A 16,914-nucleotide genomic window follows, 5' to 3' on the forward strand; every position below is an offset into this window, starting at 1 on the left:
CTTTTTTCTTTTTTACTGGCAGAAAAAACATCTGAGTACATGTTGTACATCTCAAAATAATCTTTTACTTCCTTCAGCCTCAGAACACAGCGAACTGCTTCGGCGCTAAGCCAGTAAACAAGGCAATTACAGGCTTAAAAAAACACAGAGCGAAACATTCCCAACGTGGGGTCAAATATCAAGGCTCTAATAGGAAATACTACTGGGTACAGCCAGCAACACCAACACAGTGTGTTAGTGGTAGTTACTGTATGTAAACTGGCTCCTTCTTTTCATCTACATGACTTTGAAACTACAGCTCCTCAAAACCCCAAACCTCAGCAGTTCTTCTATCAGTGGGGCCAATCGGATCAGGCCTTAGCTCAGCACTGAAATCTACTGCAGATTAATTATCGCTATAGACTTAAATAGACATAAGTGTTCAACGAGGTACTGAATACACGTAACAAACGTTTAACTGTAATATAAAATAAAAAAAACAACTTTCAGATATAGGAAATGACAGTTTGTCATCAGGAATGACATCAACGTCACATCGTTTTCTCTTCATTCAGGGAGATGAGGAGGCCAGTTTGGGCCTCCCTATCAGCCCATTCATGGACAGGTCAGCACCACAGTTGGCCAAACTTCAGGAATCGTTCATCACACACATCGTGGGACCACTGTGCAACTCCTACGACTCTGCCTGCCTCATGCCGGGGAGTTGGGTGGAACCTGACCCCGAGGCAGAGGAGCCAGAAAGCACAGAAAACGAGGATGAGGATGATGATGATGAGGAGGAAACAGCAGAGGAAGACGCTTCGACGAGCTCTGGTGCATCACGTAAGTTCTGAGGTCGAGTATTTGGACTGTAACACAGAGTGGCAAGGAACTTATATAATGAGCTATTTCTGTTGGGCTCTTAGAAAATGTTGATTTGTGGGTAATTGCAAACTAAAATGACTATTTTATTGTAATTAATTTTATTTTTAATATAACTCAAATATTAGGTAGCACATTTAAATGGATAAAAATATAATATAATAAATTGTTGATGTTAAAAATAGTTCCAGGCATACTAAAAGATATCTGCTAAATTATTAAAAAATGTAGAAATTGGGCTATTTTTGTTTTGGTTGTATTATTAAAATATTGAAATAAATAAAAAAACATTAAAATAAACATAAATGTGATGTAATGTGGATTTTAAAAAGTTCCAGCCAACATTAAAATGCTTCTAGTAAATGATCAAAATGTTAGTAATATTTGTACCAGCTGAATGCCACTTCTAAAGTACATATCCATACATACATGTATTAGGATGTTGAACTCTTTCAGATATTATTTCTGTTGTACCAGGCAAAAAAAAGCGTGATTTGTCCTGTGTCTGTAAAAACTTTATGTAAATAATCGGAAAGTACTTTTTCTGTTTAACCCAGAAAATACTGCCCCAAAGAAAAGGAGAAAAGTCTTTTGTCAGATCACTCACCACCTGCTGGAGAATCACGAGATGTGGAAGAAGGTTATCACCGAGGAGGCCGCCAAACAAGACCAAGGAGCAGATTCTTGCCATTTAAACAATGTTGCTGAACCTATTTTGGCCATTCACGAGGAAGAAGAGGAACCGGGCAGCAGAGAGGAGCTAGTAGAAGGAGAGGACCTGGAGGAGGCGGTGGAGGAGCCAGAGTGGTCTGCATCCCTGCAGGAGGACTCTAAATATGGAGCAGAAGTACAAGAGGACAACATGCAGTCAACAGTCCCGTGAGACGTTAGGTGTCAGTCAGGGCAAGGATGTGAAAAAGTATATATATATATATATATATATATATATATATTTGTTTCAAATCCTATGTACTGACTTTTTGTTTTTGTGCCCGCACATCAATTATACACAACACTGTAGATGTTTGGGAAATGTGTGCCTATTCAGAGAAAAACAGGGTGGGAACAGTTGTGCTTACACATTCTATCTGAATATCCAGCCATGTAACGGAGCTTCTCATACTGCAATATGGCGTCTCTCGTGTACTTGGAGATACAGACTCTTTTTCTACTGCTCAGAGAAAAGAAAGACCCTTCATGGTCACCCAGGACTGCAGGAATTTCTCATTTCTATAAGTGTTTTCGGAATGCAACTACATGAAGACACTGCAGTTACCCACAGATGGGTGTAACCCTTAGCAGGAGTTTTTAGGGTCTTGTCTGGATCAACTTTTGTTTTTAATATACAGTATATATATACATTTGGATCACAAAGGGAGATAATCAAAATGTGCAGCATTGTTGTTACATTTGTCTTTTCAACAATGTTACACTCACCAGTGTGTTGGCATTTAAGTATCAATTATTGTATTCATTTTAATTTAAGGAAGAGTACTTGAAAACCCTGGCACGATAAAATGACCTAAAGACTTCAGGCAGAATGCTAAAATGCAAACCTTCAACTTCTTGCATCTAATTTTTCACTTATAGACCCTTTCTTTCGTTCCATCGTGCAGTCATATTTTGCTTATACATCGTTCTAATCACTCTCCACGATGCTGACCTAAAACCCTCAGGAAACATACGCCTCTTTAAAGTGAATATTATTGTCAGACATTCAATTAATAGGTTAGAACACACGGGGAGGATTGCTTCCCTAAAATTATAAGTAAGGTTCACAAATACAGTACGTTCTTGACTCGATGTCTAATATCACATTGATGGTTCTGTGCTGACAAACTGCCCGGACTTCCTCTTCAAACACCTCAGGGAGGCTTTTTTTTCTCTCAGAGTTGAAATCAGACAGGACGTTGTAGAGCATTTTTCTATCAAACCGTGAGTGAGGACACAGTGGACGCAATAGAAATGAATAACATCGGTGGGATGTTACACACTGAGCAGATGATGATTAGGTATGTAAGGAGCATCCTCCAAAGGCAGGATTTTAAACTTTGCTCATTATCAGTACAGCTTAACATCTTTTTTGTGAGTGAGATATAGTGACAGAATCCACATGAGCCAACCATGACCCTGACCCTTAGGAACCCTGGCATGGATGATCTGGATATTTTTAATGGTACAAATGTTGTCAAGACAACGACTTTTACCTGGAACTCTTATGCATTTTTCATCAAGCCCATTTTTTGGTTGGTTTCTGGCCTTCCTGCAGTCCAGATCAGTCTTCATCTCCTATTGGAAAAATTAATTTTATTATAGACTTCAACAGTACAGCCCCTTTGAGACTATGGAGTTAGCATGTGTTGAAATATCCCTGTTCTCGTCATTAACTCACACACAGTCTGTGTGAATTTGATACGCTCAGTGTTCTGATTACAACGTCATTACAGACGGAATGAACAATTTGACGTATTGCCTTTTCTACTTTTTCCTAGTTCGTAGTGTTGGATCAGGTGACCAAGCGACTGGTATTAACAAATTGAATGCCTCATAAAAAAAAGAATAGTGACCTGAAAACCTTTAAATATTTTAAGATCGATTTACTATTACAGCAATCAGTGAAGGTACAAAAATTAACAGCTGATCTTTTTGCAATTTGTTCTTCACATTAATGTCAATGAGGATACTGCTGTACTTTATAGTAAGTAGAAACAGTGCAGGATAAACCAGGAGGGAACTCTATCTTTAATTGGTGAATTATTTTCACTGGGTTGTCACATCTGCTTCCTGCCATCTAAATGTGCAGACAGACAAGGCAAAAAGTATGAATTATTCACGACGATTCAAGGAATCGTCCCGTGCTCATGTTTAGCTCTTATGACCTACATACACATCTGCATGCAGCACAAAAGCTACTGCTGATTTAATCTTTGGAACCTTTCCACAACAATCAACCTACTGGTCTCCAAACACAACATAACAGCTCATGATGCTATATCCCTCTAGGGACGATGTGACTAAACCTTACTTTGGCTGATGAATGTTATGAGCATCATGTCTTTGTGTCCTTCACTGAGCTTTCCAGTTAACATGGTTAAAATGGTTTTGGCTTCCAGTCGTTATGTGTGGCAATAACTATTGTATTTACTCACAATATGTCTGCTGACCTTTCTGTATTTGGCCAACACGTGTCGCTAATGACTTATCATTAATATTACAGTAAAGACACAGTAGCATTGCTTTATGTTTTAGCTGCTGATTTAACAGTGCTATAAAAACAGTATGCAATGTGTGAGAGATAAATGTTTAGACTGTTCTATTGTGGCCATGTTCTCTAACAGACCTGCTGTGGTCCAAAAGCACTTTTGAAAAAAATTAAAAGACATACATGTACATGTAAATGTACAGCTGAAAAACTCTAAAAGACCAAAAGTGCTCCATTGGTCTTGAAAGTAGCAGCTCATGAATGGAAATGTATGGAAAATTGTGACGACATCATTTTTTTATTTGTAAATCAAAAAGAAATGACCCAAAGACATTTGTCCTCATCACTAGTTTTACTTTTTTTATTGGAACTGATGTCAAAAATTTAAAGTCTTTAAAAAATGTAATCCCATTATATTATTAACAGACGATAGAATTCGACAGAGAACTATGGGCATGCAGATAATTCCTGTTTGCAGGCTACAGTGTCCACTCATTTGCCCTAACTACAGGATTTTGCCAGTATTTCCTTCTAAATGAGTTTAGAATTAATGGCATGTTCCTAAACAAAATGCCTCAAACAAGTCTAGACTTTTTAATTAAATAAGAAATAGTCTTGTTGTTGCACTTACTTAATTTTTTCCAAACCAGTGTAGTTCCTCTCTCCTCCTTTCAGGGGTTAACTTTTAATCATAGTTTGCACCTGATTTTTTTTTTCTTTCCATTTCTTATTCACAGTCCATGGTTACACATGTTAAATGAGTGGTGTTCTTCCATCCTTATAGCACATTATAGTCCTTGTGTTTCCTCTGCCGTGTATGTTCTGCCTGTTGGACTTCTGAATTGTAAAAGAAAAAAGAATTCATATATATTGGTTCTTTATACTGCATTTTGCTCCCAGATGACAGCAGGCTGAGGCCTACTTGCTTTTACGTCATAATTATTTTAAACTTAATTATCGTACCTATTTCACCCTTTGTAGCATAATTGTAAAATAGGAGCCAAACAAGCTTTACAATTATGTAAACACAAAATAAGACGAGTATTTTTATATAGTTGACACATGGTAAATAAATTAATTGCTTTCTTCTCACTAGTACCTTGCACTTATCACATGTACTTATACCTACACAAGAAAGAATATTTCCAAATACATTGTATTTGTTAAGGTGACAGAATTCCTTTGCAGGTCGATGCTCCATTTTGTACAATACACATATATACTGTACAGTGAAGAAATTTTAAAACTACAAAAACGGTTTTAGGTATACATTATTTATTTTTATCATTTTGTAATTTAGACACTATACTGTAGCTGCAATATTGCCAGATTTACTGGAAGTGCCTATATTGGTATTATGTATTATACAGTCAGTATATTTGAAGATCAGTAGAGGTTGTCACCAACTGAACAATGTGGATGTTGTAATGTGAATACATTGAATAATAAGACTATAATTCCTGTGGTATCCTGGTGTTTGTGTTTAATTTGTGTGATCCACGCTGTATATCACCTTCATATGATGGTGTACGATGGTGCAGTAGTCAGTGGTTCTATTGATGATGTGCTGTTGTTCATGTTATGATGTTAGAAATTTAGAAAACGAATATTGTTTTTAATCTTATAGCAGGTTCTTTATCTGTTAACATTTACTGTACATTTTAACTATTTATAATAGTAATAATTAATAATGGTTGGGTTTACAATTTTTATTCATTTCATGTTCCTTAAAAACAGTCCAGTGCTGGACTTAATTGTTTTTCGCAAATAGCTCATTTAATATTTTAGCTTTGTCATTAATGAAGGTGGTTTGACTCAAGGGACACTAGTTTTCAGGACTATTTCTTCTGGGAACTTATTGATGTTCCCTAAAAGCCCTTGCGTAAAGTATCCAACCTCAGACGAACTTCTTCCCTGTCTGCACTTCGTGAATGAACGGACGCTGTCACCGTGCAGCAGACTCTGTATGTTCTATGTTTTTATTTAGTTTTATACATGAGTCATCAGTGAAGGCAGACGCAGACACCGTGATTCACAGTAGTATTTGCATAAAGTGATTACAAGACGCGGCGACAAACGCATGACAAACTGCGTGTCTGGTGGATTTCTCCACATAATCCCTTGAGTGAAAGGTAAATATTCTTCGTGTTGCATCTACGCGCTGTAGTCGTCTGTGTTTTTTAGTCTGTGTGCCCACGGCAGGTGTGAGCGTGTCAAAGCCGACTGAAGGTGGTCTGTGACTCTGTGTCGAGTTCACTCATCACGTGTTGTGTCTGTCTCAGTGTGAACATGATGTTCAGTATCTGCTCTGCTGCTGTACAGCACAGTCACGCTGCTCTCTACGAGCCGTGCGGACAGACACACACCCTTCACTGCTCCCCAAAGTCGCTCGAACTGCAAGTGTAGGATAAATGTTTGTTTGTTTTTGTAACTGCGGGGAACTTGTCGTGGAGACCGTGAGCAGCACAAAGACACAGACGTTGCTGTAAGTATCATGGTGTTCTTTCTGTTCAGACGCAGTATGCATTTATTAATTAGACTGGATTTCAGGATTATAATTTAACCGAGTTAAAGGTTAAATGTAACATATTTCAAAAGTAGCCATTGTTTATTTGCGTATTAGGAGTACACATTTGATTTTATTTTTTGAATTTGTGATTTTATGCCCAATAAGCTTGGCTTCTCTCCATGTTTTAAACATATAACATTTGTAGTACCAGCTGTTCACTGTTTCCAAGCAGCTCATGGATCAACCCCTTGTTGAACAATAATATTTCTGGTCACCCACAATTGTCCCTTTAACTTGCATCACAGTAGAAGTAAATGAACAGTTATAGGTCAACACAAGTAGTTTAAATTGAGCTCCCAACTGTGATTAATCCTTCTTATTATAGTTTACACCTAACTGAATCCATACTGTACTCGTTCCGGTTCTTGTACATTGAGTTCTCTCTCGTCTCATAGTTGACCTTTGCATTTACAATAAGATCTATTTGGTATTCTCTTTTTTGTAGTGTTTTCTTAATAGATTATTCTGTTAAAAGAAAATGCAAAATGACATGTTTTGAAATGGTCATTTCCTAAAACTCCAAGTGGTGGGTGTGTCAACAACATGAAAACACGTTTTGATAGGATTTCCTCTTCACGTGTTACAGATTCTAAGTTGTGGATGCTGCTGCAGATCCAGAATAGTAGTTTGAACTGTTGACTTTGCATGATGTGATTGTGTGAGGGAGACTAGTTGTGTCTGAAAGCTCCCTCTTGATACATCGTCTTAACCAGATCTTTTTGGGTCACCTCTCTCTCCAGCTGAAGAGAAAGTGAGACGCTGCCATGAAGAAAAAGGACAAATCTGTCACAGGCAGCTGGCCTCTGGACAACAACCTGATCTCCTCTGAGGTGAAGAACTCCTGTCATCCCAACTTAAAGGTAATGGAGAGGAGTGTGAGTCTCTGCAGTGCATATGTGTCTGAGGATGTCAACAGCATTTGTTTTCTTAGAAAACCCTATCAAATACAAAACATTTTTTTCTTTTATTTAAATTGCAAAAAGTGGGGGAAAGAAAATTTCATGGCTTACTGTAGTTGGGAAAACATATTAGAGAAAAAACGTGTAAATCTGCCTGAAAGGAGTGGCCGTGAGGGAAACGTCATCTGACTGGCTGAAAAACAACTCTGACTTGAGTCACATGTGCATTAACAAGTTAGGGTCACAGGGTGCGTTTGCTTCACCAAATCCCTGCTTCTGTAGGCACGTCTGTTCTGCGTTCTTTTAAAGGGGAACTTTTTGCAGTCGACTCACTGAGTAAAAGTTCTGACACAATTTCCTTAATAACATTTCTTTTTAACATCAGTAGGTTCATGTTAATAAAAGCATATGTATTCATTTTTTTCATGGTAAATTAAAAAAAGTAATTTAAATGAATAAATAGCACTCATGGCTTAGAGCAGTGGTACACTTCAGCGTACCATATTCCATTGGTGTATGGAGTTTGTAGGATGATTGGATGACTTGATGGTTGGATGATTAAAAAGATGATTAGATGAATGTTGGATGGGTAGGATGGATGGATGGACGGATTATTTGTTTACAAATTGTGATAGCACTCCAGAACAAATTAAATAATGACAGGAGATGACTGGACATTGTGTCCAACTGACAGCTGGACCAGGTGTGTGAAGCTTCTGCTTCATCCAGTTCACTTTATCCTAAGATGTTTAGGAGCAGGAATCTGAACTGTCTGTGGTTTCTATAAAAATGTTCCCCCTCTTATCCCAGCGGAATCTTTAGTTCTACGTACTACTACTGGACACCCACTTTGTGTAAAATATCATTTTGCCTTTTTGAGGTGAAGGGTGGCGCTATGCAAGTCACTGTCAAGGCCATGTACTTAAATGGTTGTGTGATGCAGGTTTTCATGTGTGTTAGTACTTTTATGTAGGTTACTGGGACAGAATAATTCTTCATGATGCTGGTTGTAGAAGTATGAATGTAACCATAGTTCTTGTATAGGTGTGTCATTGGCCTCATTTGAACCTAGTATTAATATTCATCTAGAATGAAAGTAAAAAGTTTTACACCTGAAACCAAAGGTCATCCTTCATGCAGCTCAAGGGACCACTACATACCAGCTCCACTTTCATTGACTTGGTACTGTACTTGGATGGTCATGGATGACCAGTTACACTGTATTGTTGGGATGCTGTACATCAGTGAAAGGTCAGACAAGTTCACCAGTGAAAGAAAAGTATAATCTGTACTTTGGAAAGATTACTTTAGGTCATGTCCATGGTAGAAAGGGTTCTGTTCAGGAATTTGGCCACATGCAGTGTTTTTGTGAACTGACCATTTTCACCACAAAAAAAAAAGAAGGTTAGGTCACAACATACAGTGAGTGAGGTAAATGTATTTCAACAAAGACCTAGTTACTCTACGTGGCCTAGTTTTATTTAGCTCAGCTCAACTGTAACAAAGCAATCCTATGAGAGCAGAATGGTCAAGTTCACATTTTGCCTCCCGTTGTCCTTAAATATCTTTGTGTATTCTTCAATTTTACATTCAAGATCATAGCTGATAAACAGAACTGTTTGGGGCTGCTGTCATTGTTGAGGCTGAAGAAGTGTGGGTCCAGTCCTGTAAAAACTGCTGTAAAAAATAGTCTTTTTTAATATTTATCCAAATAATCTTCACAAATGTTTTAAACAAATAGCACTGAAAGGCAAAACTGATTTCGTCCAAATCCTAAATTTAAGACATTGATCTTGTTGCTTTGGTGGGATTTGAAAAGGAATCCTTTAATCTGAAATACCTCAAAGGAAAAGGTGAGCAGAATATTCTAAATACAAGATCATATTTGAATGTAAAGCTTATTTAGTAACTTTTGTTTTCTTGCCTTTGTTGAGCCAAATTTCTTTTTCATTGTTGACTTTTTACAGTGACACTATTAGATTTTTAAAAAAATACTATTATTATTTTATTTTTTATTTTTTACAGTTCATATCATAATTGAAAAATGTATATATATATTTTTAATGTAGTCTACTTGTTTCTTGATCATCAACCTGTGAGTTCTATTTGGACTCTGCTCTTTCTCCGTCATGTTTCCTGCTGTTTTCTGACAGCTCACATACATATAGATTGGTTTCTCTAATCCTCTCTTTGTCACTGGCCACATGTGGCTAAGCTAAACGAAGAGAATGTTCAATACACCCACACGTCAGGCTCTGGTGCTCGTATTAAATAAAGATGTTTGCTCTTTGAATTCTGTGTTATAGATATAAAGCACATGCACATGAAAAAATTGCTGATTTTGTGGGTTTAAAAAAAAAACAAAAAACGTATTTTCTCACAATTCTCTCTCTTTTCTCTTGTCTTTTCTCAGATTTTCCTAGCAGCCTTGTCTTTTTCCTACTTTGCGAAGGCTTTATCTGGCAGCTACATGAAGAGCACAATAACACAACTGGAAAGGCGGTTTGACATCTCGAGTTATCTGATTGGTATCATTGATGGGAGCTTTGAAGTGGGTGAGTCACTCTGTCCCTCTATTATTATTATAGTATAATATAGTAGTAGCAATAGTGTTCAATTTTTGTATTAGTATTTTAAAAAGCTCTACTTGGTGAAATAATTAGTATGTGTTGAGTAAATTCTACTAAACATTCACAAAGTGACTTAATACATTTACAAACCAGTTTAAAAGTCTATAAAATCCAAAATTATATCTTTAATAGAAGCTGAATTTGAAAATTCAACGAGGAACCAGTTTAACAGCTGAGTAGTGGGACAGTAATTTTAAGGTAATTTCGAATAAACCAAAATATTAGCATTTACTTTGCCTGTACTCACGTTGAACCGGTGTTTGCTTTGGGCTGTATCTAACCTCAGATGTGTTATCAATATTTAGTATTGAAGGACACATCTGTTTGACCTGATGGTTTTGGAATCGAATAAATACTTGCATTGTCAGTCTTTTTGACATTTTATTTCAGTGGATGTAAACGCACTTTACGAACGAATAATTCAACCATTGTATTTGTTTTGTCATCTATTTTTGTCATCAGGGAATTTATTGGTAATTGCCTTTGTGAGCTACTTTGGTGCCAAACTTCACCGTCCCAAAATCATAGCAGTTGGATGTGTCCTGATGTCATTGGGAACCTTCCTGATGGCCATGCCACACTTCATCAGCGGCCGGTAGGCACGGTGAAACGTCATGTTCCGTTGTGGTCACCAAAGGAGTATTTTATGCTTAGTATCTAACAATACCCAATACTTTCTCCCGTTGGTGTTTTGTTTGCAGCTACAAGATTGAAACATCTGCTAGATCTTCAGTGAATTCAACCAGCAACCTCTCACCATGTCCAGTAAGCTCACCTGAGTCCATGAGTGTGGCCGACAGACCGTCTGTACTGCAATCCAGAAGTAAGATCAAGCAGTCCAGTTATTAGTCAAAGGTTTCGTTTCACTGAGTAACAAACCACTTGACTCTTACCTTTTCTACGACTGATTTTAGGTTGTGTACGAGAATCCAGTGTTTCCATGCTGGTCTACGTGTTTTTGGGAAATGTACTGCGTGGGATCGGAGAGACTCCAATACAACCACTGGGAATCTCCTACATTGATGATTATGCAGAGTCGAAGAATGCTGCCCTCTATATTGGTGAAGCACATGACTGACTAGTTGTTTTAGATTGCATGATAAGATGCATGCTTTTTGTGATTTTTTTTTTGTTTGTTTTGTTTTCTCCAAATACAACTTTACATACAACTCTGTATTTCTTTTAATCTTCATCTTCGTCTTTGTCTTCTTCTTTCTTATTGTTTTCTTCTTCGTCATCATAGCCAATGTTTTCTTAATCTTTTTGTCTTAGTTTTGTTCTTCTTTTTTGTCTTCCCCTTCCTTCCCCTCTTTTTATTCTTATCACCTTTCTTTTTTTTTTATACCTGCTGCACAATTTCCCCTACTAGAAGAAAAAATTGGCGCCTACATACACAAACTAATAAGGAGAACTTACTTCTGTGGTGCCTTGTCAAAATGAATCTCTCCTTAATAATTTAGCTAAGTTTGTTTTTTCACAGGTTGTGTCCAAACAATATCAATCATCGGTCCTGTCTTTGGGTACTTACTCGGGTCACTCTGTGCCAAGATCTATGTTGACATTGGCTATGTGGACGAGGGTGAGTACAAGTGGTTTGAATCTGTTTCAAAATCCATTCCTGAGCCCTCAGTCTGACTGCTCATGGTGTATCTGGCATTTATACCATCTATATGTATATATATATATTAGGGATGTCTGATATTAACTTTTTGCAGATATCCGATCTGCTGATAATGTCTAAACACCGATATAAACCGATACCTATATAGTGGGGCAGTGTTGCCGTGGCGATTACGGAAGTTAAGTTTAAGTTTAAGTTTCTTTATTATGCCTCCATTAGGTGCTACTGTATCGTCTGTCTCGAATGTAAGAACTCATAATTAAAACCACATTTTATTTAATGTCACAGGAATCGTTATATATTAATTTTAATTTATTAATTTTTTTAAATGTCTCTTTTTTAATATCTCTATAGCAATTAAATACACGTTTTTTCCAATGTTATTAGCACTAATAAGGGAGATTTTTAGAGGGCCGGAACGGATACATTTGGTTTTTCTGTTATTTCTTATGGGGAGAAAATGATTTGAGATACAAGCACCTGAGGTACAAGCTTGGTCCTGGAACAGATTATGCTCATATCTCAAGCTATTACTGTATGTACATCCCTATATATATATATATATATAGGGATGTACATACAGTAATAGCTTGAGATATATATATATATATATATCTCAAGCTATTACTGTATGTACATCCCTATATATATATATATATATATGTCTTTCTGTATGTGTAATGCCAACAATATATTTATAATGGTTTGATCAGTTGGAACTACTGACAATTACAAGGTATTTGACTTTGAAATAGCAAAGTTGTTGTCATTTTTCTTTTTTTTTTTTTACAGAGACTGTGAATATCACTCCAAGTGATGCCCGCTGGGTTGGAGCGTGGTGGTTGGGCTACATCATCGCTGGCATCATCACTCTCATGGCTGCTGTTCCTTTCTGGTTCCTTCCCAAATCACTGCCAGTGCCTGTGGAGAAACATGACACCAGCTGCACACCAGAGCAAACAAGGTTCATCAAAGACTCCCCTGGCTTGAAGTTCAGATGCGAGGAGCCAGCTAATTTACATCAGATGGCCAAGGGTATGAGAAAAATGTTAAAAAAAACCCAAATCTCATTATGTAATAATCTGAACTGAGAACTGTTTCATGTCTAGACCAGAAGTGTGAATTACTCACACTCATAATTGAATATGGTAAATGAAAATATGTGTTCATTAAACTTAAAAGACATATCCTTAAGGGGGTTGGGTAATATTCTAATCATGTGCCTGACCCTGATTCATTTCTTTTTTATCCTCTGTCATGCAGAATTCATGCCCACACTGAAGAGACTTCTTAAAAATCAATTCTTCATCATCTACTTGCTCGTGACCATCATACAGTTCAACTCTCTCATTGGGATGGTCACCTACAAACCCAAATATATTGAGCAGCACTATGGACAGTCAGCATCAAAAGCAAATTTTCTAATGGGTAAGTCAATTATTTTCTTCTTCTAATTCTCTAATTCTATTCACATACAAGTTATTTTAATAAGGTCTCCTGAGTATTATTTTGGAAGACTGAGAGCGAGAGAGACTGCAGCAAAACCTACAAAATAGACAGTATAGTTTACATCTTTTCTGTTACTGCAATATTTTTATTTCCTGTTTTTGTTTGTTATATAGACAATAATGCAATACCCCTGATTGTTTTAAAAATTGGTTATTTTTATCAAAGGCTTTCAATCCATATGCACAGAAGTTGTTAATGACCAATGAGCTGTGGGTTTCACTGCTCTACAGCAGAGGAGCACAAACTCTTTTCAGCCACCACACATATCCCATGGTTCACCGTCAGACAAAAATGACCCTAACAATTTATTAAACAACACACAGATATTTATATATATTTTAAATTGACTCACTATTTTCTCACTCAACGTGAAACCTGTGCCTATTTAGTGGAACACTATCCTGATATACCTGCAGGAATTGATGAAAAGCAAACATGAAGCTCTTCTATTTTTTGTAGCTATGTAGTGGTGGGGTATGTAATATTTTGACCTGTCACTGTCACATGACCAATGAATACAATTTATTTCCAGTAGTAATTTAATAGTTTTCATAAAAAGAGATGTACCAATCAGGTTGTAACAGTAAAGTTAGTAAAGAAGTATCTCCACCTGTGAAAACACCTTAGATGGAATGAAGGTTTATTCCAAGGTAATGTTACTTGTAACTAAATGTATAACAGGTTCATATAGTTTGTGTCACTTGATTTATGATATGGTAATTTCTCCCATACTGTATTGTGGGTGGTGCTGCTGATAAAGTACTTAAAGAAACAAGGATTATGGATTATTGTGTGTGTAAGTGCTAGAAAACAAGCATAAATGTGTTGTCATTTTGATATTTTTCCGTTCTCTCAACTAGCAAAATTTCTTTTCTTTATTTTCTTCTCAAGGTGTTATCAACATCCCGGCTGTAGCTCTTGGAATGTTCTCTGGAGGTGTTGTCATGATGAAGTTTAACTTGGGTGTCATGGGTGCAGCCAAGTTTGCCTTTGGAACCTCTTTGCTGGGATACTTCCTGTCTCTCTTTTTCTTTGCCATGGGCTGTGACAACGCCAAAGTGGCAGGCATCACTCTTTCATATGCTGGGTAAGATTATTCGTTCAACAAGGTTTGTCTGTGCTGGATAATTAGATGTTGATTTCCACAAGAGCTATCAATAATTTATGGATTTAATCTTGTCACATGCAGCGTGGAAGGAGTTTCTTATCAGGAAAAATCTCTCTTCTCCAACTGTAACTCTAATTGTTTGTGCTCGGGAAGAGAGTGGGATCCAGTATGTGGACAGAATGGAATAACTTATGTTTCCCCGTGCTTGGCTGGATGCACCTCCTTCTCTGGCTCTGGAAAAAATATGGTTAGTTCATTTTGATACTGCTTTGGTTTTAAACTATAAACAGTTCAAGGTTCAAGTTACACTAATTCTCTGTGGTGCACTTTGTTAGCCCATTTGGCTGTTAACTGAGATGTAGATGTTTGAGCACAGGAAAAATAATATTTTCAACAATTTCCCCAGTTTGCGATCAATGAATTTTAAATTTAGTTTAACCGTAGAAAAATTTATACAACCACTTTTGTAATACTGTATACACTGCTGAAGCTTGTGAGTCACTGATATCACAACATTCTTCATTCTTTAGGTTTTTAACAACTGTAGGTGTTTGCCCCTGGCTAACCCTCAACCAGGCAATTTGACAGTCGTTTTGGGTCAGTGTCCCCGCAGTGACAGCTGTGACAAAATCTTTCCATACTTCCTGGCTTTGTCTGTCCTCAGCTCCTTCATTATTTCTCTTGGAGGGACACCTGGCTTTGTGCTACTCATCAGGTCTGTATCAGTGGAATCACTTGATAGTTTTCACATGCTATTACTTTTACCTAGTTTTTGAAGACAGATATTTTTGCATTCATGTTTCTATTTTTAAAAAAGTCAATAATTGTCCTTCTCTTGTGAGCTTCACATATTGCAGTGTTTCTCAACCTTTTTTAAGACATTTAGTATAAATTAATTCACAATTTACATACGCAGTATTAAACACCAGACTGTTTAGTTGAACATAGCACTGATATATACACACTGGAATTGAAGAAAGACACACAAAGATACTTCTTCAGCAGCTCTGGGTCCCTCTGTTTTTTGTTTTTATAGTTATCTGCTGCCAATCATTTGGGGAGAATCTAAATGTTCTGCCTTTAACACCAGCATAAACAAACAAAGACTAATCATTTGTAAATGAATAATAATTGTCAGACCATTTAAGTTAAACTCCTTGGCACACCTGATGCTCTCACAGCACACTAATGTGAGGCACAGTGGTTGGAAATCACTGATGTATTGAATGTTAGAATTTGTATGTGTCTGTTTTCAAAGGTTTATACAGCCTGAGCTGAAATCTTTTGCCCTGGGAATCCACACACTGGCCACTCGCACACTTGGTGAGAATGATACTTACATATAGCACAATACTGTACAGTTAGTGACATAGAAATATTCATTTGGAAGGGCAACGGCAATTATTAGCTTCTTTATTAGTTCTAAACAGTATTTATTAATACAAAGTCTGTTTGAATTGTTACACAGCTGGAATCCCTGCCCCCATTTACTTTGGTGCTGTAATTGACACAACCTGCCTGAAATGGGGAAACAAAGTGTGTGGAGGAAGAGGTGCATGTAGAATATACAACACCTCATGACGTGGCTACACTGTGGCTGTGTGTAGATTTATGTGCCTGCGAGGAGAACATGTCATTATTTTAAGCGCCCCCTGGAGGTTTGTCAACTGATTGGAGCCAATCCAAAGTTATCGTAAAGTAAAACCTAGAAATGAACAAGAACAAATACTTTGAGAATTCCATCAGTAAATCTGATCTGGATTTTCACATTCCGTTGGAAAATAGCGGCCTGTTCCTCCTTCACATTGAATTCGTTTTTTCATTGACGGCAGAGAAACACGGCAGACGGTGTATTTACACGGACAGTTCAGGTCACTGTTAAGCCAGCCACTAGGGTACACGAAGCCGTGTTTATAGTGCCGGTCCCAAGCCCGGATAAATGGTGAGGGTTGCGTCAGGAAGGGCATCCGGCGTAAAACGTTTAGCTAAATCAAATATGCAGATCAATAAAACGATTTCTATACCGGATCGGTCGAGGCCCGGGTTAACAACGACCGCCAACAGTGCCGTTGACCAACAGGGCACTGATGGAAATTGGACTACTGTTGGTCAGAGACAGAGTCAGAGACAGAGAAGAAGAGGAGGGCGTTTGGTTAGGAGAAAAAGAGAAAAGATGAAGAATAGAAGTCTTAGTCTGAAGTTTGGAACTCTGAATGTAGGTACAATGACAGGGAAAAGTAGAGAAATAGCTGCTGTGATGGAGAGAAGAAGAGTAGATATTTTGTGTGTGCAGGAGACCAGGTGGAAGTGCAGCAAGGCTAGAAACATTGGAGGAGGCTACAAACTGTTTTATCATGGTTCAGATGGGAACAGAAATGGAGTAGGGGTGATTCTAAAGGAAGAATATGCAAGAAATGTGGTAGAGGTGAAACGAGAGTCAGACAGGTTGATGTGTGTGAAGGTAGAAATAGAAGGAGTGATGATTACTGTAATGTTGTTAGTGGTTATGCCCCAC

The 16,914-nt window shown here is 37.4% G+C and overlaps 2 protein-coding genes across 4 annotated transcripts in view; both read left to right on the top strand.

Annotated features, from left to right (window-relative positions):
• LOC103380429 (cGMP-inhibited 3',5'-cyclic phosphodiesterase A) overlaps window positions 1-4,218 on the top strand; it is a 118,334-nt gene extending 114,116 nt beyond the window's left edge. For all 3 annotated transcript variants that reach the window (XM_025056018.1, XM_025056016.1, XM_025056017.1), the window contains 2 exons: window positions 555-822; window positions 1,419-4,218. In XM_025056018.1, the coding sequence (XP_024911786.1) occupies window positions 555-822; window positions 1,419-1,744 (594 nt within the window). In that variant the 3' untranslated portion in view covers window positions 1,745-4,218. The remainder of the gene's footprint in view (window positions 1-554; window positions 823-1,418) is intronic.
• A 1,577-nt stretch (window positions 4,219-5,795) lies between these two features.
• Window positions 5,796-15,980, top strand: LOC103380492 (solute carrier organic anion transporter family member 1C1). The gene is made up of 14 exons (XM_008312503.3): window positions 5,796-6,548; window positions 7,373-7,492; window positions 9,945-10,086; window positions 10,624-10,756; window positions 10,863-10,984; window positions 11,076-11,222; window positions 11,642-11,740; window positions 12,575-12,817; window positions 13,046-13,210; window positions 14,183-14,378; window positions 14,481-14,646; window positions 14,930-15,114; window positions 15,658-15,722; window positions 15,868-15,980. Exons 2-14 carry the CDS (start codon window positions 7,397-7,399, stop codon window positions 15,978-15,980), a joined length of 1,872 nt encoding a protein of 623 aa, XP_008310725.2. The 5' UTR covers window positions 5,796-6,548; window positions 7,373-7,396.
• Window positions 15,981-16,914: the final 934 nt, after the last annotated feature.

The sequence above is a fragment of the Cynoglossus semilaevis genome, chromosome 6 (genome assembly GCF_000523025.1).
Source record: "Cynoglossus semilaevis isolate Cse_v1.0 chromosome 6, Cse_v1.0, whole genome shotgun sequence".
In the NCBI taxonomy this organism is placed as follows: Eukaryota; Metazoa; Chordata; class Actinopteri; order Pleuronectiformes; family Cynoglossidae; genus Cynoglossus; species Cynoglossus semilaevis.

Coding starts and splice junctions, on each gene's coding strand:
- LOC103380492 (XM_008312503.3), top strand. CDS start 7,397: ATGAAGAAAAAGGACAAATCTGTCACAGGCAGCTGGCCTCTGGACAAC. Junction 12,818..13,045: donor TTTACATCAGATGGCCAAGG/GTATGAGAAAAA, acceptor TCTGTCATGCAG/AATTCATGCCCACACTGAAG. Junction 15,723..15,867: donor ACTGGCCACTCGCACACTTG/GTGAGAATGATA, acceptor ATTGTTACACAG/CTGGAATCCCTGCCCCCATT.